The sequence below is a fragment of the Ammospiza nelsoni genome, chromosome 5 (genome assembly GCF_027579445.1).
Source record: "Ammospiza nelsoni isolate bAmmNel1 chromosome 5, bAmmNel1.pri, whole genome shotgun sequence".
NCBI classification, from domain to species: Eukaryota; Metazoa; Chordata; class Aves; order Passeriformes; family Passerellidae; genus Ammospiza; species Ammospiza nelsoni.
The window spans coordinates 61,011,646-61,028,861 of NC_080637.1; the positions used below are offsets into that span (position 1 = coordinate 61,011,646).

The 17,216-nt window shown below is 37.0% G+C and overlaps 1 protein-coding gene across 3 annotated transcripts in view; it reads right to left on the reverse strand.

Annotated features, from left to right (window-relative positions):
- Positions 1-4,980: 4,980 nt before the first annotated feature.
- The window catches only part of KDM7A (lysine demethylase 7A), a 61,983-nt gene continuing 49,747 nt past the window's right edge, over positions 4,981-17,216 (reverse strand). The window contains exons 15-21 of one of the 3 annotated variants that reach the window (XR_009418538.1): positions 15,838-15,935; positions 13,201-13,349; positions 12,852-13,064; positions 12,429-12,510; positions 11,056-11,332; positions 9,914-10,375; positions 4,981-8,518 (exon numbers count right to left, since the gene is read on the reverse strand). Coding sequence is in view for 2 of the 3 variants with exons in the window: in XM_059473156.1 (XP_059329139.1) it covers positions 10,281-10,375; positions 11,056-11,332; positions 12,429-12,510; positions 12,852-13,064; positions 13,201-13,349; positions 15,838-15,935 (914 nt within the window). In the remaining variant the exon portion in view is untranslated. Of the gene's footprint in view, positions 10,376-11,055; positions 11,333-12,428; positions 12,511-12,851; positions 13,065-13,200; positions 13,350-15,837; positions 15,936-17,216 lie in introns of all 3 variants that reach the window. The other 2 variants (XM_059473157.1, XM_059473156.1) reach the window with 2 other exon arrangements.

Consider the following 17,216-nt stretch of genomic DNA (forward strand, 5'->3'; position numbering starts at 1 on the left):
TCACATTCCACTCAGTTTCAAGGTAACAAAGGAAGGATGAAACAAACCAAAATGGCAATAGTTTAGAAATAACTTTTCCAAAATTGCAAAATTGAGAGGTTCACTTCATATTATGACAGTAGCATAAGTCACTTTGGTTTGGAAAAGTAAGACTTCAGTAACACTTCAAAAAGCTCCAAACCCAAGCTGACCTCAGGGGTTGCATTTATAAGAAAGCTCCCACCATTCCAGGTACAGCTTGGGTAACTCCAGGTTAGTTTTTGTCATGTTTATCACAGGAATGTGCTTAACCTCTGCAATCCTGACATCCATGCCAAGGACAAGAGGAGGCCACTGAGGGGAAGGAGCACCAGAAGCCCTTCCCCATCCTCTCAGCTGCCCACCCCGGGCAGGGGGAGGCAGGGATGTTTCAGGGTCCCACCCTTTCCATGCCATGCACACAGGGGCTGGCAGGGTTGGAATACTCTGCTGACCTGCAATTCCTCTGACCCCTTCCCTCACTATTACACCCCAGTGGTCCTCATCACATTAGCAAAACAAAAGTTTTGATTCAGCAGCACAATCCAAAGTCTTCACCTTCAAAGAATTCCTGCATAGGAGAAAGCAACTCCCAGGCACCACAGAAGGTCATCTTGACTCCTTCCCACAGCAGGCTAGGACAAAGCAAATCACTTTTTTCCAGAAGAGCACTGGGAGTTCTGAATCATCCTAAATCTTGACCAAGGATCTCAAAAGAACAAACCACAGCATCACCTGAAAACCCTCAGAGGAACAGGGACATATTGAAAGATACACCACTGTATCAGCTGAGGCATTAATACTAATGTCATCAGAGTTATCATATGCATGTTCAGTATAAGAACTGGTTAGAAGTAAAGGGTAGACATGGTGTACAAATCAAATAAATTCTTCCCTAAAAAACCAAGCCAGTGGAGCTTCTAGCTAGAAACCAACCCTATTACAGCCCTGCTACTTGCAGTGATTTCTATCAACCTAATCTTTCAGGATTAAGCCTGTTCAGTTCAACTCCTCCATGCAGGTGAGAGTGAAAAATCTAGTATTCCTGTATACAAGTAATAAAAAAATACTTAATTTTATATATATGGTTTCCTTTCTATTCTCTACCACTATGCACATTTTGATCTGATGAGTCAACATGACACCTTTAAGATATCAAGTTATACCTGTGCTCATTTGCTTCATGACTGGAGGTATGGGCTCCACAGAATGTTTAACAGATCAATGATTTCTTTTTTGTGTTGTTCCCAATCTCTAAGTCCTTTTCCGTGAACCACAACAGTGCAGCACAGAATAGTAACTCAGCTTTTTCTTCAAGCCATGAACTGTAAAATATAGTGAGAGCTTGCATCAGTGCAAAATGAAAGAAAAAATACAAAAATGACTCAATGTCCCAACCAAGGGGAAAAGAATTTAAGTATTTTAAGGTATTGACAGGACTATTTTGGTGTCTACTGAAATGTGTAATAAAAGGATTAGTGAAGACATTCCTTTAATTATAGCTAATATGACTAGAGTTTGAGAGTTTGGTAGCTAATATTTTATACTGTTCAAAACTGATATTAGTGGCAACAGAAAATTAATGCCAGCATTACTGAAAACAGTCTATAAGCTATCAGGGCATAGCAGTGGCCCTGTATTGTGAGTACATAAGGTTTGTATGAAGGAAATGTCTTACATCACAACAGTGAGTGCTGCACTGGAATTCCCACTCTCCAAATACTTCAGTTGTTCCAACACAAATCACTTCTGCTTACAGACCTCATTCACAAGGGAGCTGGGATGTATTACACAAAGTATCTTTCATGTTCTGTATAAACTGAACTTCTTAAAGTGAAATCCTCTTAATAGTGAAGAGAATTAACAGAACCAGTGTCTAAAATAACTTCCTGTAGCACCAGAAGAGGTTTGTTACACAGTGGTTTTGAGTTTTCCCAAAGCATCTCACAAATTCCTCTTTTCTGATCTGCTGCAAAAGCTGGAGAATGAGGCACCCTTCACATGCCATGTCTCATTTAATGCTTGGTGTCTCTCCCAAGACTACAGGTCAGCACCACTTGTGGTGCTTAATGCCAGGCACAGCTGTCCAGCAGTGTCTGCAATGCAATCACCCCAATTCACAGCAGTGCACTGCACAGCCCACAGAGTTTTCTTCTCCCCACTCCCAACAGACCTGGGCTGAATACAAACAGACTGGGAAGCAAAATGGTCCCACTCAAGGAAGAACTTCATCTGAACAACAAGTTCTGACATTACTTTAAGGACAGCTGGCATGGGAAATACACTTTGAATGCTCTCCTTTAAGAGGTGCCATGCTTTAACACATGGGAACAGCTCTGTTCAGCAACCACATCATGATGGAATTTAAAACTCTTTCTACAGGAGCTGTTTGAGCACAGGAAAATTTCTACTGGATCAGAACTGCGACAAAGCAATTCAAACACCTTTTGTAAAAAGTAAAAAACCCTTTGTAACTATAAATCAACTCAAGAATTAAGCACAAGATTTAATATCTTCATATTAATACTTGGCTGAAACTGCTGCCAAATTAAGCCAAAATTTCCACAGCCCACAGCCTATTTGAGGAGACCAGAGTAGCAGTTTCTAGAGTTTTGTTGGCTTTTAGCTTAACCAGAAAAAAAAGCCAACTTGTATCTTTATGACTTACCACCAAAGTGTATGATTCGTGGGCAAATGTTTCTTCCAGACAGATATCACATTCTCCAAGTATGGATGGGAACTTTACTCACATTCATTGCAGCAAAATTTCTTACAAGGAATAAACTTTGGGGCAAAGCATCACAAGCAAGCAGACTGTTTGTATACTGGTGTTTTTTTTAGTTGACTTAAAAGTTCCAAAGTAGAGTATTTTTTCCAAGACCAAAGCAAATACAGCAGAAGCAGTACAGATAAATAGATCTATTAAGCCAAACACAATTCTTTGAAAAATTGCAGTAGTTATTCTAAAGACTGAATATAATTGGCTTTTGAAAAATCAGACCTTAGTCTAGACAGAGCAAACTGTGCTATTAGCCAGATGTTAGGTGGAATACTACAAGCTCTGGCAATGACAGATTTTATTCACTGTCTTGATCACCAGCTGTTTTTTCTGCAGATAAAAATTTCAGTCACTACCATTGTAGAAACCAAGGAGTTCAACAATCCTGGTTGTATCAGGAGTTACAATAACATTCTGGTTTTACAGTTTCAGTCCTCATTAACTTTTGGCTTGAGACAGCTGACATTACTTACCGGCACTAAAAGTGTAATTTCAAGGGCTCCCAGGACAAACACTTCTATACAAAGAAAAAACTAAGTTTCTACAGAAACTAACACTCAGCATGATTGACTTTACCATATTCATGCTATTAGTCGTGTTTCCATCATGAATCCAAAGGTCCTCCTAAACAAAATTAACCAGAAAAGGTTTGGTTGAAGATGTTACCTGATGAGCCAACACCACAAAAGCTTCACAGCTTAAGCAGGTCAGGACAAACCCTCTGGAGAGAGCTGAACTTCACTAAATGTACAGAAATGGAAAGCCAGTCTGTAGGCACTTTACCAGTGGGTACTTTACCTCAAACACAGCAGAATACTATTGATTAAAGACCAAAATCAGTATTTCAGTCTTCAGATACCAAGATGGGTATCTTGTTCATTCCCTGACTTTAGAAATTCAATTCTTTTGCTGGATTTGGTAGCCTTGAAATCTTTAAAACCCTTATGTCCCTCAGGAAAGAACAATCCAAGTAATTATTTCTCCATTCTCTGCAAAGAGAAAAGCAGGAGACCAGAAACTGACTTTTAATGAAAATACTGAAGGCTGTCCAGCAGCATTTAAAGCAGCACTTGAGATATTTCATGTTTTCCAGTGTATTATCCTGTCATCCACTAAAATAGCTGAGACAGGAAAAAAAAATCTTTTAATTGTAGCTGGCAAAAAACAAAAGGCCAAATAGTAAAGTTGCTTGTTTAGGTTTTTATACAGGCATGGAACTTGTATTCGTGGCCCACTAAGGAGCTCTCTTAAGTCTATCACTTGAAGACCAAAACATTGGTCTGAGCAGTGAGCTGAGTGTGACAGATCCAGATGAGTATTTGATGGAAATGCATAGGCTGTAGCATTGCTATTCAATCACAGTGATTAAGACCTTTCCAAAATATGCAGTTGCTCTGACAGACAAACAGTTCTTTCAGATCTTTGGCAAATCTTGGGCTAACCAAATTTAAAATCAGTTTTAACACATCAATTGAAAAGATGTAAAGGCATGTCAAAATACAGTGGGAACAGATATCTGAAGTATAAATATTGTATCATCAACCCCTGTACTTGACTCTATTTCTCCCTCCACCCAAATGAAATTTGTTTTTGAAACGGCATCGAAGTTTCTGCTCACCAGATCTGGAACACTATCATGTTTTAAACTTTAGGCCAAACAGCTTCCCAGTTTGCCATGGGTTTTCAGCTGTCCCTTTAGGCAGTACATGGTTTGATGAGGCCAGCATTCTTGTTCTTTTCTGTAAAGCACCTGGCACAAGTCAGATCTCCTAGTCATTACTCCTAGTCACCCAGAAATTCTCTGTAAACCAGAAGCCAGGGTAAGCAGCAAACCTGAGCAGGATGCTGATCTCAAACCCTTTTGCCATCTGATTGTTCCAGTGCCCCTGGTGCATCATTTATCTCAGGCTGACTGACCCTCAGCAGGGCACTGCAGCAGCTCAGTGGGGCACAGGACAAGGCTGCACACCAAGCTGCAAACCAGGTGATGATGCCTGGAGGGAAAAGCAGCAGGGAAGTCCTCCAGGACAAAAGCAAGTGTGGCTAAGCACATGTAAGTGTGAAAGAGAAAGCTCTTCTTGCAGAAACTGCACACACTTCAAGGAAAAAGAAAAAAACAAACCAACCAATAAATCAAGAGCTGAGTCAGCCATCAGTAGCATGAGACAAACCTGAACAGAAACGAAGAGCAAGAATACAAAAATACCATTTGACACCCTTCTTACAAATCTAGATCCAATAATATGATGAATCACAAACACTTCCACCTCCTTTTTATATTACGATTCAAAAAGAATATACACATCTTCACAAAATGCATTTAAGTTGCCATATAATATACTTGGATTGAAATGAAATTTGCACTTTGAAAAATTTTTTTTAAAAATGGTATGAGAATATTCCCTCACATTTCTCCACCAAATTTCTTCTTTAAAATATAACAAGCAAAGGGCACAGAGACTGGACCTAGAAAAGCATTTTTTCTCCTGATGATACTCTGTACATTTTACTGTATTTACACTGAAGTAAATGAGCAGAAGTCTGAAGAAATTAAACGCTTTCCAGTGCTAAAATCAAAACATAAGCATACAATTTTTTAATTTCAGTATTTTAAAGTACAGAAAGTGGAAACTATGAATATCAAATACAAATTTAAACAAAGCCACTTGTCCTCCCCTAGAATAATCAATGTGAACTACTTATAGAAACTTACAAATTTAAAGTAAAATCAAAACAAAATAAATACTGTACATACACTTTCCCTGCCTGCAGGCAAAAGAGGATGGGAAATACTGTTATGAATTGAAAAAAATGCTCTTAAAGCTGCAGCATCCCATTTCCCAGCCAAATACTTAACACAGTAGTGCGTTTCTGTAAAAAGGAAGACACACATACACCGACCCCTACTGAGCAGACAAGCTAACATTTTCAGAAACATTAAGAAGGAAAGATAGAAATTAGACTATGAGAGTAGAAAAAGGAGGAAGAGACAAATGGGCCAGCAAAACATTACTACAAAACTAGTAAATATAGCCAAGAACTAGCCCCATTTTTTGTTTGGTTTTTTTTTTCAAATTCCATGTTTGTTTTTTTTAAAAAAAAAGATTCACCAAAGCATTGGCAGCAATACACATTTCCCAGCAGAAGTGACAATACATATCAATATAATCTGTTAAAGTGATCCCTTTCATTCCCTTCCCACAGCATGAAACTCTTATGGCTTAATTTATATTAAAAGTAGAAAAAGTCTTTTTTTTTTCCAAACAGAAATGCAGCCTATGAAGAACATGCATCTCCTTATCAGTGCTACTTTCATTTCCCATCCACTGCATGACTTATCATTCATACTCTCCCACAAAGAGGGTTACCAGGGTGGTTTTTTGTTGGGTTTATTTTTTAGAAAAATGGATGTTGCAGCTTTTCATCTTGTTTAACAATAAACAGTAAGGCCCTTGGTTCCATTTGTATTTCTTCTGTCAAAGAGTAGTGCTGGGCTCACTCAGCCCCAGAACTACAAACAGCTTTTAATGGTCTGGAAGTATTCTGTGACTGACACTCTGGAAAGACACAAGGCTTGGGGGTCGTGGTGGGAGTGTGAAGGGACAGGTGGGCACGTGGAGCCTGAAGAGGGCACAAGCCACTGGGTCATTCTAGTTCTGCTTAGTCTCCACAGCTACCAAAAAGGGGGTAGGCAAGATTCCCACCAGCTCTGGCTTTGAAATCCTGCAAAAATTTTCAACACTTGCAACTTTATGGTCTCATGAGTGAAGGTAGCTTATGCCTTAAGCAAAGCCAAAGTGTCAAAAAAGTGGTTGTGACACTGTGCTCTCTTACATCTCTACCAAAGGTAACACGAGAACTTCAACCACCAAAAATTAAAAAAAAAAAAAATCAAAACCCCAAAGCCTCTCATGTGATCAGAAAACAACAATTTTAACTCTCAACATCTAACCCTTCCAAAATTCTCTTTAAGAATGAATTCATGTAGAGTATTATAGGTTGCATAGGTAATCTACCTCAGAGGTCAACAAAGGCTACCCTGTAGCCAGGGTTTATTAGCAAGTATAATAGGAAAAGAAAAGGGAAAGTTGCTGGAAGAATCTTGGATATAGTTTCTAGGTGGTCTTTCCATTTTCATATTTGTTTTTTTTTCTGCAATTGTAGGAACATGAGAACTTAAGAGAGTGGGAAAACCCCTACAATATTTCATTTCCTATTGTTCTGCCTACAAACAAAAATTTTTTAAAAATTGAGTTTTATGCCAAATGCAAGTTCTCTGACTTTTCAAAAAATATTACCCTTGAAAAAGTTACCATAGCAGGTGTCATTTGCTGTTGTCTAGCCAGTGTTCCCTACTCCCTCCCTCTTCCACCCCAAGTGAGACAGCAAAGAAAAAAATTGGGCTTTTTCTCTCCACTACAATAACACAAGGTTCAGGCCATCTACAGAAAGACTGGTGCAGAAGTGATTTCAGCTAGAATACAATAAATATATCTCTACATACAAGTACACAAAACAAGTGAGGTCACCACATCCTCTTCATCAGCTACCAGGAGATTTCTTTTTTCTTGTTTGTTGTTTTTGCTTTTTTTTTTTAAATACTGCTCAACATGGCAATTTCTTTTGAATTTACTTGTTCTAAGTTGGAACATCAGATTTAACTTCTGCTGGAAGCATGGATATTTGAAGAAAATGGGAATGAACCTCTGCCTGTTGACAGCCTGTGAAGAGACTATGACATAAATTCATGACAGTGGAGAGCCACTCAGAAAAAAAAAAAAGAAAATTAGAGCAATAGAAAGGATAAAACCAAGAAGAAATAATATATATGGGTCCAGCCATATCTATATTTCAACTGTAAGATACAGATAAATAGCATGGATGGTCAGAAAAGAGACTCTGTATAAACCAATCACATGTACAAGAAAGCATACTCTGTATCTGAAAATTCCTTACTCCAGATTCTATTCTGGCATACTTTTACTTTAGACAAAAATCTGTCTTTAAGGAGAGAGAATTCATTCTTTATTCTGCTCTGAATCTGATTGCTGCCCTAAACTGGAATTTTCTATCATTAGAAATTGCACAGCCAGCAGGAAGGAAGCAGTTTGGTTCAATATGCTAAAGCTGAAACAGTTTCCAAAGCCTGGCAGGCATTAAACCCATTTGCTCAAGTTTAAATGAAGAGAAAATTTATATGGGTATATAATTTTAACTAATATTGACAACATAGTTTATTTCTTTTACTTACTTTGGTGAGAACATATTAGAAGATAGTTAAAACATTCTCTTTTAACTATTTCCATCTAGAAAACATAGCACCTGAGAACAGCAAGTCCTTATAGTCATTTTCAGCACCTGTAGAATACTACTTAGCTTATCTTCTGTTTTTTAGAAATCCTTGACTACCTCGATTCCCAATATTCTAAAGGTGGATAACTTGTGTTAAATTAAAAAAAAGAAAAGACTAAAAACTTGGTTTTGTGAAACATTAATTAGCAAACAAAAAAATAGTTTAAAAATTCACCTACACAAGTCACAGAAGAAGTTAAGTCATCATAATAGAAAAGCAAGGCTGCAAAAAACACTCCTAAACTATAATTTCCAATCTCCAGACAAAGTAAAGCTATGAAAGCTACCTGACTTTTTTTTGCAGTGGCACTCCATTTTGATGCTTCTCCATTTAGAAACAGGATAACATAGTGCTAACTGGTTCTGACCCTGCAGCAATAAAGAACACCTGACATCAGAACTATTTCCACAAATTCCTAAACTCATAGTCTAGCCTAAACAAAAATAACTCTGCACAAATATTCCGGAAAATAAAACTGACTTTGTTTTTAAACCACAAGAGAAAATTATTCCAGTATAGGATATGGAGGAAGGAAAAATTGGTGTGGAAAATTAAAATCAATTTGATGACTTGGACAGCTATGCAGGAGTATTTTTACTCTTACCAATCAAAAAACAAAAACCATAAACCCCAACCAACAATATTGTTGTCATTAGCATATTGACATTTACATTTTGGCTGGACCCTGCAAAATGCCCTTTTTCCAGAATCAAGTAAAAGTATTCCCCTTTCTGCCTTCATCCCCGACCCTCAAAAGTTAAATATTTAATTTTATATTACAGAAAAATACAAATTTTAAATCAAAATTATTTACAATAATTCAGAATTGGCATTTGCTATCAGCTCTGTGTGAAGCCTGACACAAATGGTCATTCTGATACCAGTAAGCTACTTAAATGCTTATATATATGGACCAGTTAAGACTTTCCATTTGCTGTCTTGCCCAGCTTTGAAAGCAGCACACATTCTCCTGCTTTCATGACTCCTCAGTAAAATGTATTTAACATACAATAACATTTTAATGCTTCTTCCATGCTACATTAAGTAAAATGCCAAATCTTTTAACTGCAATGTGTATCTTATAGTTATTTGAGAGCAACTGTTATGAAGAAACTTTTATCTTAACTGATGTACTCGTTCCTCCAAAAGATGTAATGGGTCTTCCTCCTTTGTACTAGCTCTTAAATAACTAGTACAAATACAATTTCAGGGAGTCTTTTTACACAAGAAAATCATCACAGACAGATCATCAGGAGGAAAATATGAACTCAGATTTGAAGGAAAGAGGTGTATTTTAAAACAAGTTAGCTACTGGACCAACATAAGAAAATTCTTCTGTCTTTAGGAGTCTCTTCTAGTCCATTAAATAAATAAATCTGATATTAAAAAGGACAGGTCAAAAAATAATCAAGCTGGCAGAGAATATGCAACTTGCAAGTCAACAGAAGCCCAGCCAATAGCTTACAAAAAGCAGGAAAAAATAATAAGATTCCTTATGCCTTAATTTAAAAAATAATTAATAATGCATCTCACCCCTATTTAAGACTATAACCTGAATATCAAATTTAGGAGTCCAGACTAATCACAATTAATGTGGCTCTCCACTGCACCAAACACACATTATCAAAACAATTTAAAACTTTCACATTATTAAATCTAAATTAATAACCCCCCCCACAGAAAAAGTCTTCCAAATAAATAGTTTCTTAAATGAATTTTAAAGTTGTGAAAAATCTATCAGAAATAAATTATTGATAAACCACCTTCATCATCTTCCCCTCATTAATTTAGGTCAGAAACTACCAGCAACAAATGATATTCAAGCCCTGATGAGAGACTATTTCTCACAGTCCGTGTCTCTCTGAAGATTTCCCCGTTCCCGTATGGTTATTGCTGAGCAGGTGTGGCACAGTGAAAATGCAGCATTGGGTTGGGTTTTTTTGTGTGGGTTTTTTGTTTTTCCTTTTTTTTTTTTTTTTTTCTTTTTCTTTCTTTCTTTTGTTCATCAGGCAGTGTTTTCTATGGTACATGCAAGTCTGCTTCAAGCAGAGGAATAACAGCAGCTCCAGGCTCTGTTGCCCTCAATACTGGTCTGTAGGAAAGACAGCAGTAGTACAGGTAGCAGCTACATTAAACAAAGAAGCGTGCATGGCCGTTCCGGTTCAGCTTCAGGATCTTCCCAAGGCGCTGTTTAGCAGTTGCCATTCCTTTCTTTGGACGTTTGCCTGAAAAACCCAAGCAAGGACTTCAGTCAGCAATTTCAGGACCAATTTTAATTATTGTACAACAATGGTGAAAACCCAGCTTTCAAGTTGAAGCAAGCCAAATTTTCACTGGAATCAGTTTGTAAAACAAGCAGGGAACCAGAGTAGTTAGAAAGAACACACCCAGGAACTGTTTATCATAAATAAAATGAGTGTATTATGGCTATCAGCTCTGTATGAAGCCTGACACAAATGGTCATTCTGATACCAGTAAGCTACTTAAATGCTTATATATATGGACCAGTTAAGACTTTTAACATTTACAAATACTTACAAATATTTCCAGTCTAGGAAGCACAGTGGGTGTAGTAGGCGAGAACTTAAACTGAGCTTCCTGAATTTTATTCAAGTTATTCTTGAGTAAACTGCAGAATATAAACTAGAAACCAAAAACCTACATAGTATGCTCATCAGACTGTTTCTGAAGTGTTAAGAGTTTCTAAACATTTCATTAAGCTAATCTGATTCAGACTAGTTACATCTCTCTTAATTCCACTACCCCATATTCTGTACCAAAATCTGAGTGTCCACAGCATGCTCACTTGGTATTTTCCCTCAAGGTCTAATCCTATCCTTTACTCAGTTTTTGCATTCAGTCTGTTACTTCCCTCCCCCAGCCCTCTTTGCCAAGTCAGCATTACCTTTTGTTGCCTGGTTGCTGATGGGGGGTGGGTTTGATGCTGGCCTCTTCGTTGGGTGCAGTGGGACAGACAAGGACGTTTCCCCATAGGGCCTGTCGGGGCTAAGGCTGCCATCACTCAGCTGACACTCTGCTTGCATCAGGCTGGAGTCTCGTGTGTATTTGCCATGCTGAAAACTCAAGCTGTTGCTGTGGACTATGCTTCTATTTTCCTGAACTTTAAGACTGGCTTCTGGTGCACCCTCCTTCTTGATATATTTTTGAGTTTTATTTGCATCCTAGTATGGAAATGAGAAGAAGAGATGTACAAGTTAGTAGCTTCTGGCTAGAGGTTCACTCCAGTTTTTCCAATTATACTACTGTGTCTTTGAAACAGGTATTTCAGCAGTTCCACCAAAATCTGGCCATTTTATGAGTCCATCATTTCTTTTAGAATAGATAACTCTTAAAGATAACATAGTTTTTTGCAAGGTTTTCCATATTCACCTAAGGGTAAAAGTACACATACTAATGTACTCAATTTCTCCGCTTCTTGTTTTCAGTTTGCAGTGACCAAAACAAATGCAATTGTTCTTGATTAAACCAGCCACTATAACAAGCCATACCATAATCACTGACTACTTTATTGGTAATTTGTTTTCAATATTCAGCTGATAAAAGAATAAATGCTAAATTGGGAATTACAAACTGCAAAGGAGTACCATGCAGTCAAATATTCTTACAAAGCATACACCACAAAGCACACAGTTAAAAAGCCTATTTAATGGCTGTAATTTTGCAACTTTAGTTGTTCTAGTTAATTATTCTAATACTTCTAATACAGACAGGTTCAGAAATATTAAAAAAGTTCACAATGTAGAAAAGCTCAGATTGTCAGAGTGTAAGGCACACAACCTTTCATTCCTTGCTGGATTCCATTTGGACATCAGAAAACAAAACTATTTCTACCTGCTAGCTGTTGAAAGCTATCAGTTTAGCAGTACCAATCTCCTAAGCAAGCATTTTTACTATACATACTATCAACAAGTTCCCCTTGTTCTAATGTTCTGGTAAGGAATAACAATGAATAAACAAAGTGCTTCCCCAGTTGGAATTAATACAAATTCACACATTTTTAATGCAGTAATTTTTATTTTTCAAGATATTGTCCTGAGCACCTTAACATTAGGCACTATGAGAGAAAAGAATTTGAAAGGAAAAAACCCAAAACAACAGGGAAAAAATCCATGACAAAAATAACCCAGTTACCAGAACCAGAAGTATCTGTGAGATACACAGTATTTAGAGACCAGCCCACCATGCCTTCTGTACTTAGAATTTCACCATCTCTTCTCCTATGAAAATGTGTCCAATATATTCTAAGTATTGCTTTACCTGAGGGATAATCCTCGAAGCTTCATTCACGTGTCTAGTCCATGCTGAAGTTCCCAAGTCTCCTTCCTCCTCCTTCACAGACCTACCTAAAGAGAAGTTTAACAAGTTTAAATTTTAATACTTTCACTCTGGCCACAACTTTCCCATTCTTGTAAGTATGCCACAAAACTTTTAGAAGGAAATATTTAGAAATATTTAAATATTCTGATGATAAGCTAAGTTTGCTCCAGTTTTCAGAAGTCATATTTACTTTTAATAGAAAAATACAACAATGCAAACCCACAGAATACACCTTTTAAAATGTCAGTCTGATTTATTTAAAAGCTACTAATCTAATAACTACAAATCTAAAAATGTAACTTTAAGTGATTATTCTGAGCACTGTACCGAAAGCAGGGAGCAGCAGTTCCTCAGTTCAGATACCTACCACATTCCATGGGTTTGTGGCTCTGGGATGGCTGTCTGTCTTTATGCCGACTCCTGGGGTAGCTTCTGTGTTCCTGAAGAGAGGTTCTTTTACTTGTGCAGTCTGTGCTTTGAGTATGACCTGGTAAACATGTAGTATAGTGCAATCCTGCCATAGAAAGCATGCCCTGAATAGCTTCTTCTTCTGTACTTGTCGAGGTAGGACATTCCCTAGGAAAATCAAGGGAGTAGTGAGCAGTTCAAACAGAACCCTTTGAAGGACTGATTTTTACATTGCCATAAAGTAGAACCATAAATACATGCTAAAAGATCTAACAGTTCATAAAAATGCCCACAATGTGCTTACTTTTTACTGGGAGTTTCATTTCTGGATGGCTTCTGGGTATTTTGACAAAGGTCTCGTGTGACCTTAGATTCCTCTTTGAAATTGGATGTTACTTCCTGCTTCTCTTCATCACCTGAGCTTTCTGACTCCTCTGTGGAGGAATCCTTCTGCTGAAACAAGAAGAAACAGTATGCAGAATGGTCACCAGACCTCCTAAACAAAGACTGAATTGATGCCTTAGGTTTTAGCTTTTATATTTTTCAGATTCTGTACTGTTTTAGTGTGTAGTTCTGAGCTTCATATTAAGGGTCAGTAAGCTCTCTTCACAGAGTAGAAAGACAAAACAATTCCTTTCCTAGCTTGGCACCAAGGACAAATGATCCAAATTCCAGGTCCAAGAGCATCAACAATGTGAACTGAAGAAAGAAAAACAAGAAGGATGGCACTTCCTAACCTAAAGCTATAATTGGACAATTAACTCCAATATGAAAATGGACCAGAACTTATTGAAGTATAAGACCCTGTGACTGGTTGTGCATTTTGTGACCATTTTTGAGTCCATCTTGGGTCCAGCTCTGGTTGGGTTCTTGTGCTGCCCAGGGTGGATCTATTGAGGCCTTTTATTAAACATCTACTGTATTCCTTTAGCTCTATCTAGCCTCTGTTCTAGGTCAGTCTTCACAAGGCAGCACTACCTTAATTTATGCTAAGTGAAGAACTCAAAAGTTTCAGAGTCCAACTGTTTTTATACTTATAGTATCCAGAATGCAGTTAATCTGAATACAGCAGCTGAGATGCTACACATTCAAATTTTGCAATACTGATAAGTACATGTTTCACAATACAGAAGGCATCTCCAAAAATCCATTTTTTACAAAGCACCTCACATATTACACCATACACAAATCACTGCATTCTCTTTAATGAGAGCATTAATTATTCTTATCTTCAATATTCAAAGTACAGGATAAAAATACAGAAGTATGGTTCCAAGCAGCAGACAGAATTGATGCCTACTATATATAACAGGACACATTCTGCCCCACAAAACTGCTTCTGGTTCCTGCTCTCACAAAACATAACTTTCAACAGCACCATCTCTGATGAATGACAGATGCTCCCAGGTAAATCCAGAGGACAGCAGGAACACAGACACAACAGCTGCTGCCTCTCTTACAGAGGCACAGCCTCATTTCATGAATGAAAGAGCTTTTCAGCTCCTGCTGAGATTACAGCTTGTATGGGCAGGAGCTTCTCAAAGGTGGAGCAACCATATGTGACTCAATATGCCTTTACAGGAAGCAAGGGCTACAGTACATATGTTCCATCTTGGTAATTCAGACTAATCTATTTTCAACAAGTACAGAGAACATCACTATTTTTTTTCTCAAGCCAAGGAGTATATGTGATACTTAACAGAGGTTTTGAAAACAGAAGATCAGAACATTGATAATTCTTAAAGACTGACACTATTATCCCCACCATCAAAAACAGAAGTGGAATGAATGAAGTGCATTTTATCACCAAGAGGTATTTTTATATAATAGTTTCATTCACACAAGCAGCTTCCTAAAATTAAAAAGCAGGAGAACATGGAAAAGAGAGTAAGTACAGCATAAATATAAAACATTCACTCATTTACAAAGTCACACAAAACTGGCTATATTCTCCTGCAAAGATGAAATGTATCACTTCTGAGCCACCACTGATTCTGTGTCTTAGAAAAGGAAACCTGAGCCAAAGCTGCTGGCAATGCAGTTTAGAAAACCAGAAAAAATCACACCATGAAGGTTCCTATCACTTACTCCAACATTTAGATTATGTAATGATAAAAGACAGGAAGCATAAAAAAAAAATCTTGACCACCATGGAAAAAGTAGGAATATGAAGACTTCTTGTAAAGTCATATAATAGGCTGACAACTGAAAGAAAGACCAAGGCATTAGCCTTCCAGAAGCATGAAACAAAAGTGTCAGGTAATCACTTCACCTTACTGCTAACCAATAAAAATTTAAATTACTAAGTACAAACCCAATTTGCAAATTAAAAAAAAAATTATAGACACATTCACACATCTCTAAATTCTAGAGCTTGTATTAAAAATATGTGTGTAAATATCTACACATATATGTGCATTCATACTTCATTTAATTCTGAAGAAATCACCACAATCTAGACCCTCAAATGGAGGACTCCCATCTATTTCCAACAGTCTAAAATCCCTGAAAAGGATTTAGCCACTCCAGATTGTTTATAAAACTGAATACCTGTAAGATGGTTTCCTATTAACTGTGCTCTAAAAGAAAACTGTGTGGTAGATACTCGCAATTTGAATGAAGAAATTTAGACTTGTTATTGAAGAAATAAAGCAACTGGGACCTGACTTTCCTCAGACTATCTTTGTTCCAGAGCAGGGTTCATCCTCTGCCAACCTCACATCAATGACAAAGAATATGAAATTTCAAGATAGTATAGCTTTTTTCTCACCACTAGAATAAATGAAAAATGAAGCAGCACATTGTTTGATATTAATCTGAACAAGAACTACATACTTTGTTATTGCTGCTTTAATACAAATTTTGACCAGACAAATATGAAGCACATGAGCAAAATTATATTTAATTGCTTCATTCATTTCTGAGGCTTTTTTATATGTACCTGTGTAGTGCAATCAGGCTCAGATTCTTCTGAATCAGAAATATCAGAGTACTCTGAGGATCCATTCCTGAGTTCTGATTTCACACTTTCAAAGAACACTGCAGAGAGAAGGATTAAAATATAAGACACAACATTAACTATGTTAATATTTAACAGCTATTTTTGAAGCAAAATCCAAGAAACACATATTTTTACAGTCTGTAAACAAAGGCAAATGCATACAGTGATCTGGCTCACAAGTTTGCTTAGGATGACAGTCAGTTTTCTACTGCTGACCAACAGACTCCTCAAGCAATTGAACAGATGAAGACAGGAAAAAACAGTTTATATTTCTTCTTTCCCTAAGGGCACCCACTTCAGAGATGTCACTTGGATAGTTTCTGGGTTTTTTTGTACAGGCTGGAGTCAGAGCAGTTTTCACCAGCATGTGCCCTTAAAAGACTGCATTTGTCCCAAGGAACCACAAGCAGGAAACACATTGCTAAGTGTTTGGATTCCAGGGCTCAAGGCCAGGAATGAGCTGTATGTATACCTGGGTCAAGGCTGCTGGCAAAAATTTTGATTAAGTACAAATTCATTAAAGATGACAATATGCAGTTCAGGTAGCATAAGTTTTTTGGAGAAAAGCAAAAAAAGGTAAAAAAAATAATTACTGTTTCAAGAAAATAGGATCTAAAGAAAGAAACATTACTTTAAAAGTATTTATAGTTTCATACAAAACAATGCTGAAAGCAAAACTGAACAAATCAGAAACTAACTTTAGAATGAAGACAAGTAAAATTGAAATGTTGTTTGTTTTCAGCATAGTTTTACATGAAATCATATAAAAACAATTCTTCCTAACTATAATTATGCAAGCATAAAGGATGTACCTGTAACTACGTATACAGTGCAATTCTAGTTGAGGTTTGCTCCTATTGAAGACTGTGGCAAAGATCACAATTAGGCATCAAATATATTTGAAGGGATATTATTGATTTCTAAACACTGCCCAGTGATAACTATTTTTAGAGTCAGAAGGAAGCTAACATGAGATTTGTCATCAGAAAGTGAGTAAATTGAACAGCTGGGACCAAAAGCTAGAGAAGACTGAGTAAACTTAAGAGAGTATTAGAAAGAACCATGAGGAATATCCAAGCACATTAAATGAGCAACACCACTCTATAGGAAATTAGGCTTTATAAAGTAATGCTCAACATATAACGATAAATTAATGCTTTTAATTACTGCAGCTCAAAGCAACTCAAGGGATTTCTGACTATAATTCATGCCTCTGGCTCATTTCAAAAAGGCAAATAAGATTCTAGGATAAGAAAGAGTATGAACAATACAGAAAACATAATTTTAGAGATCAAAAGAACTTTCCTTCAGACTACTAT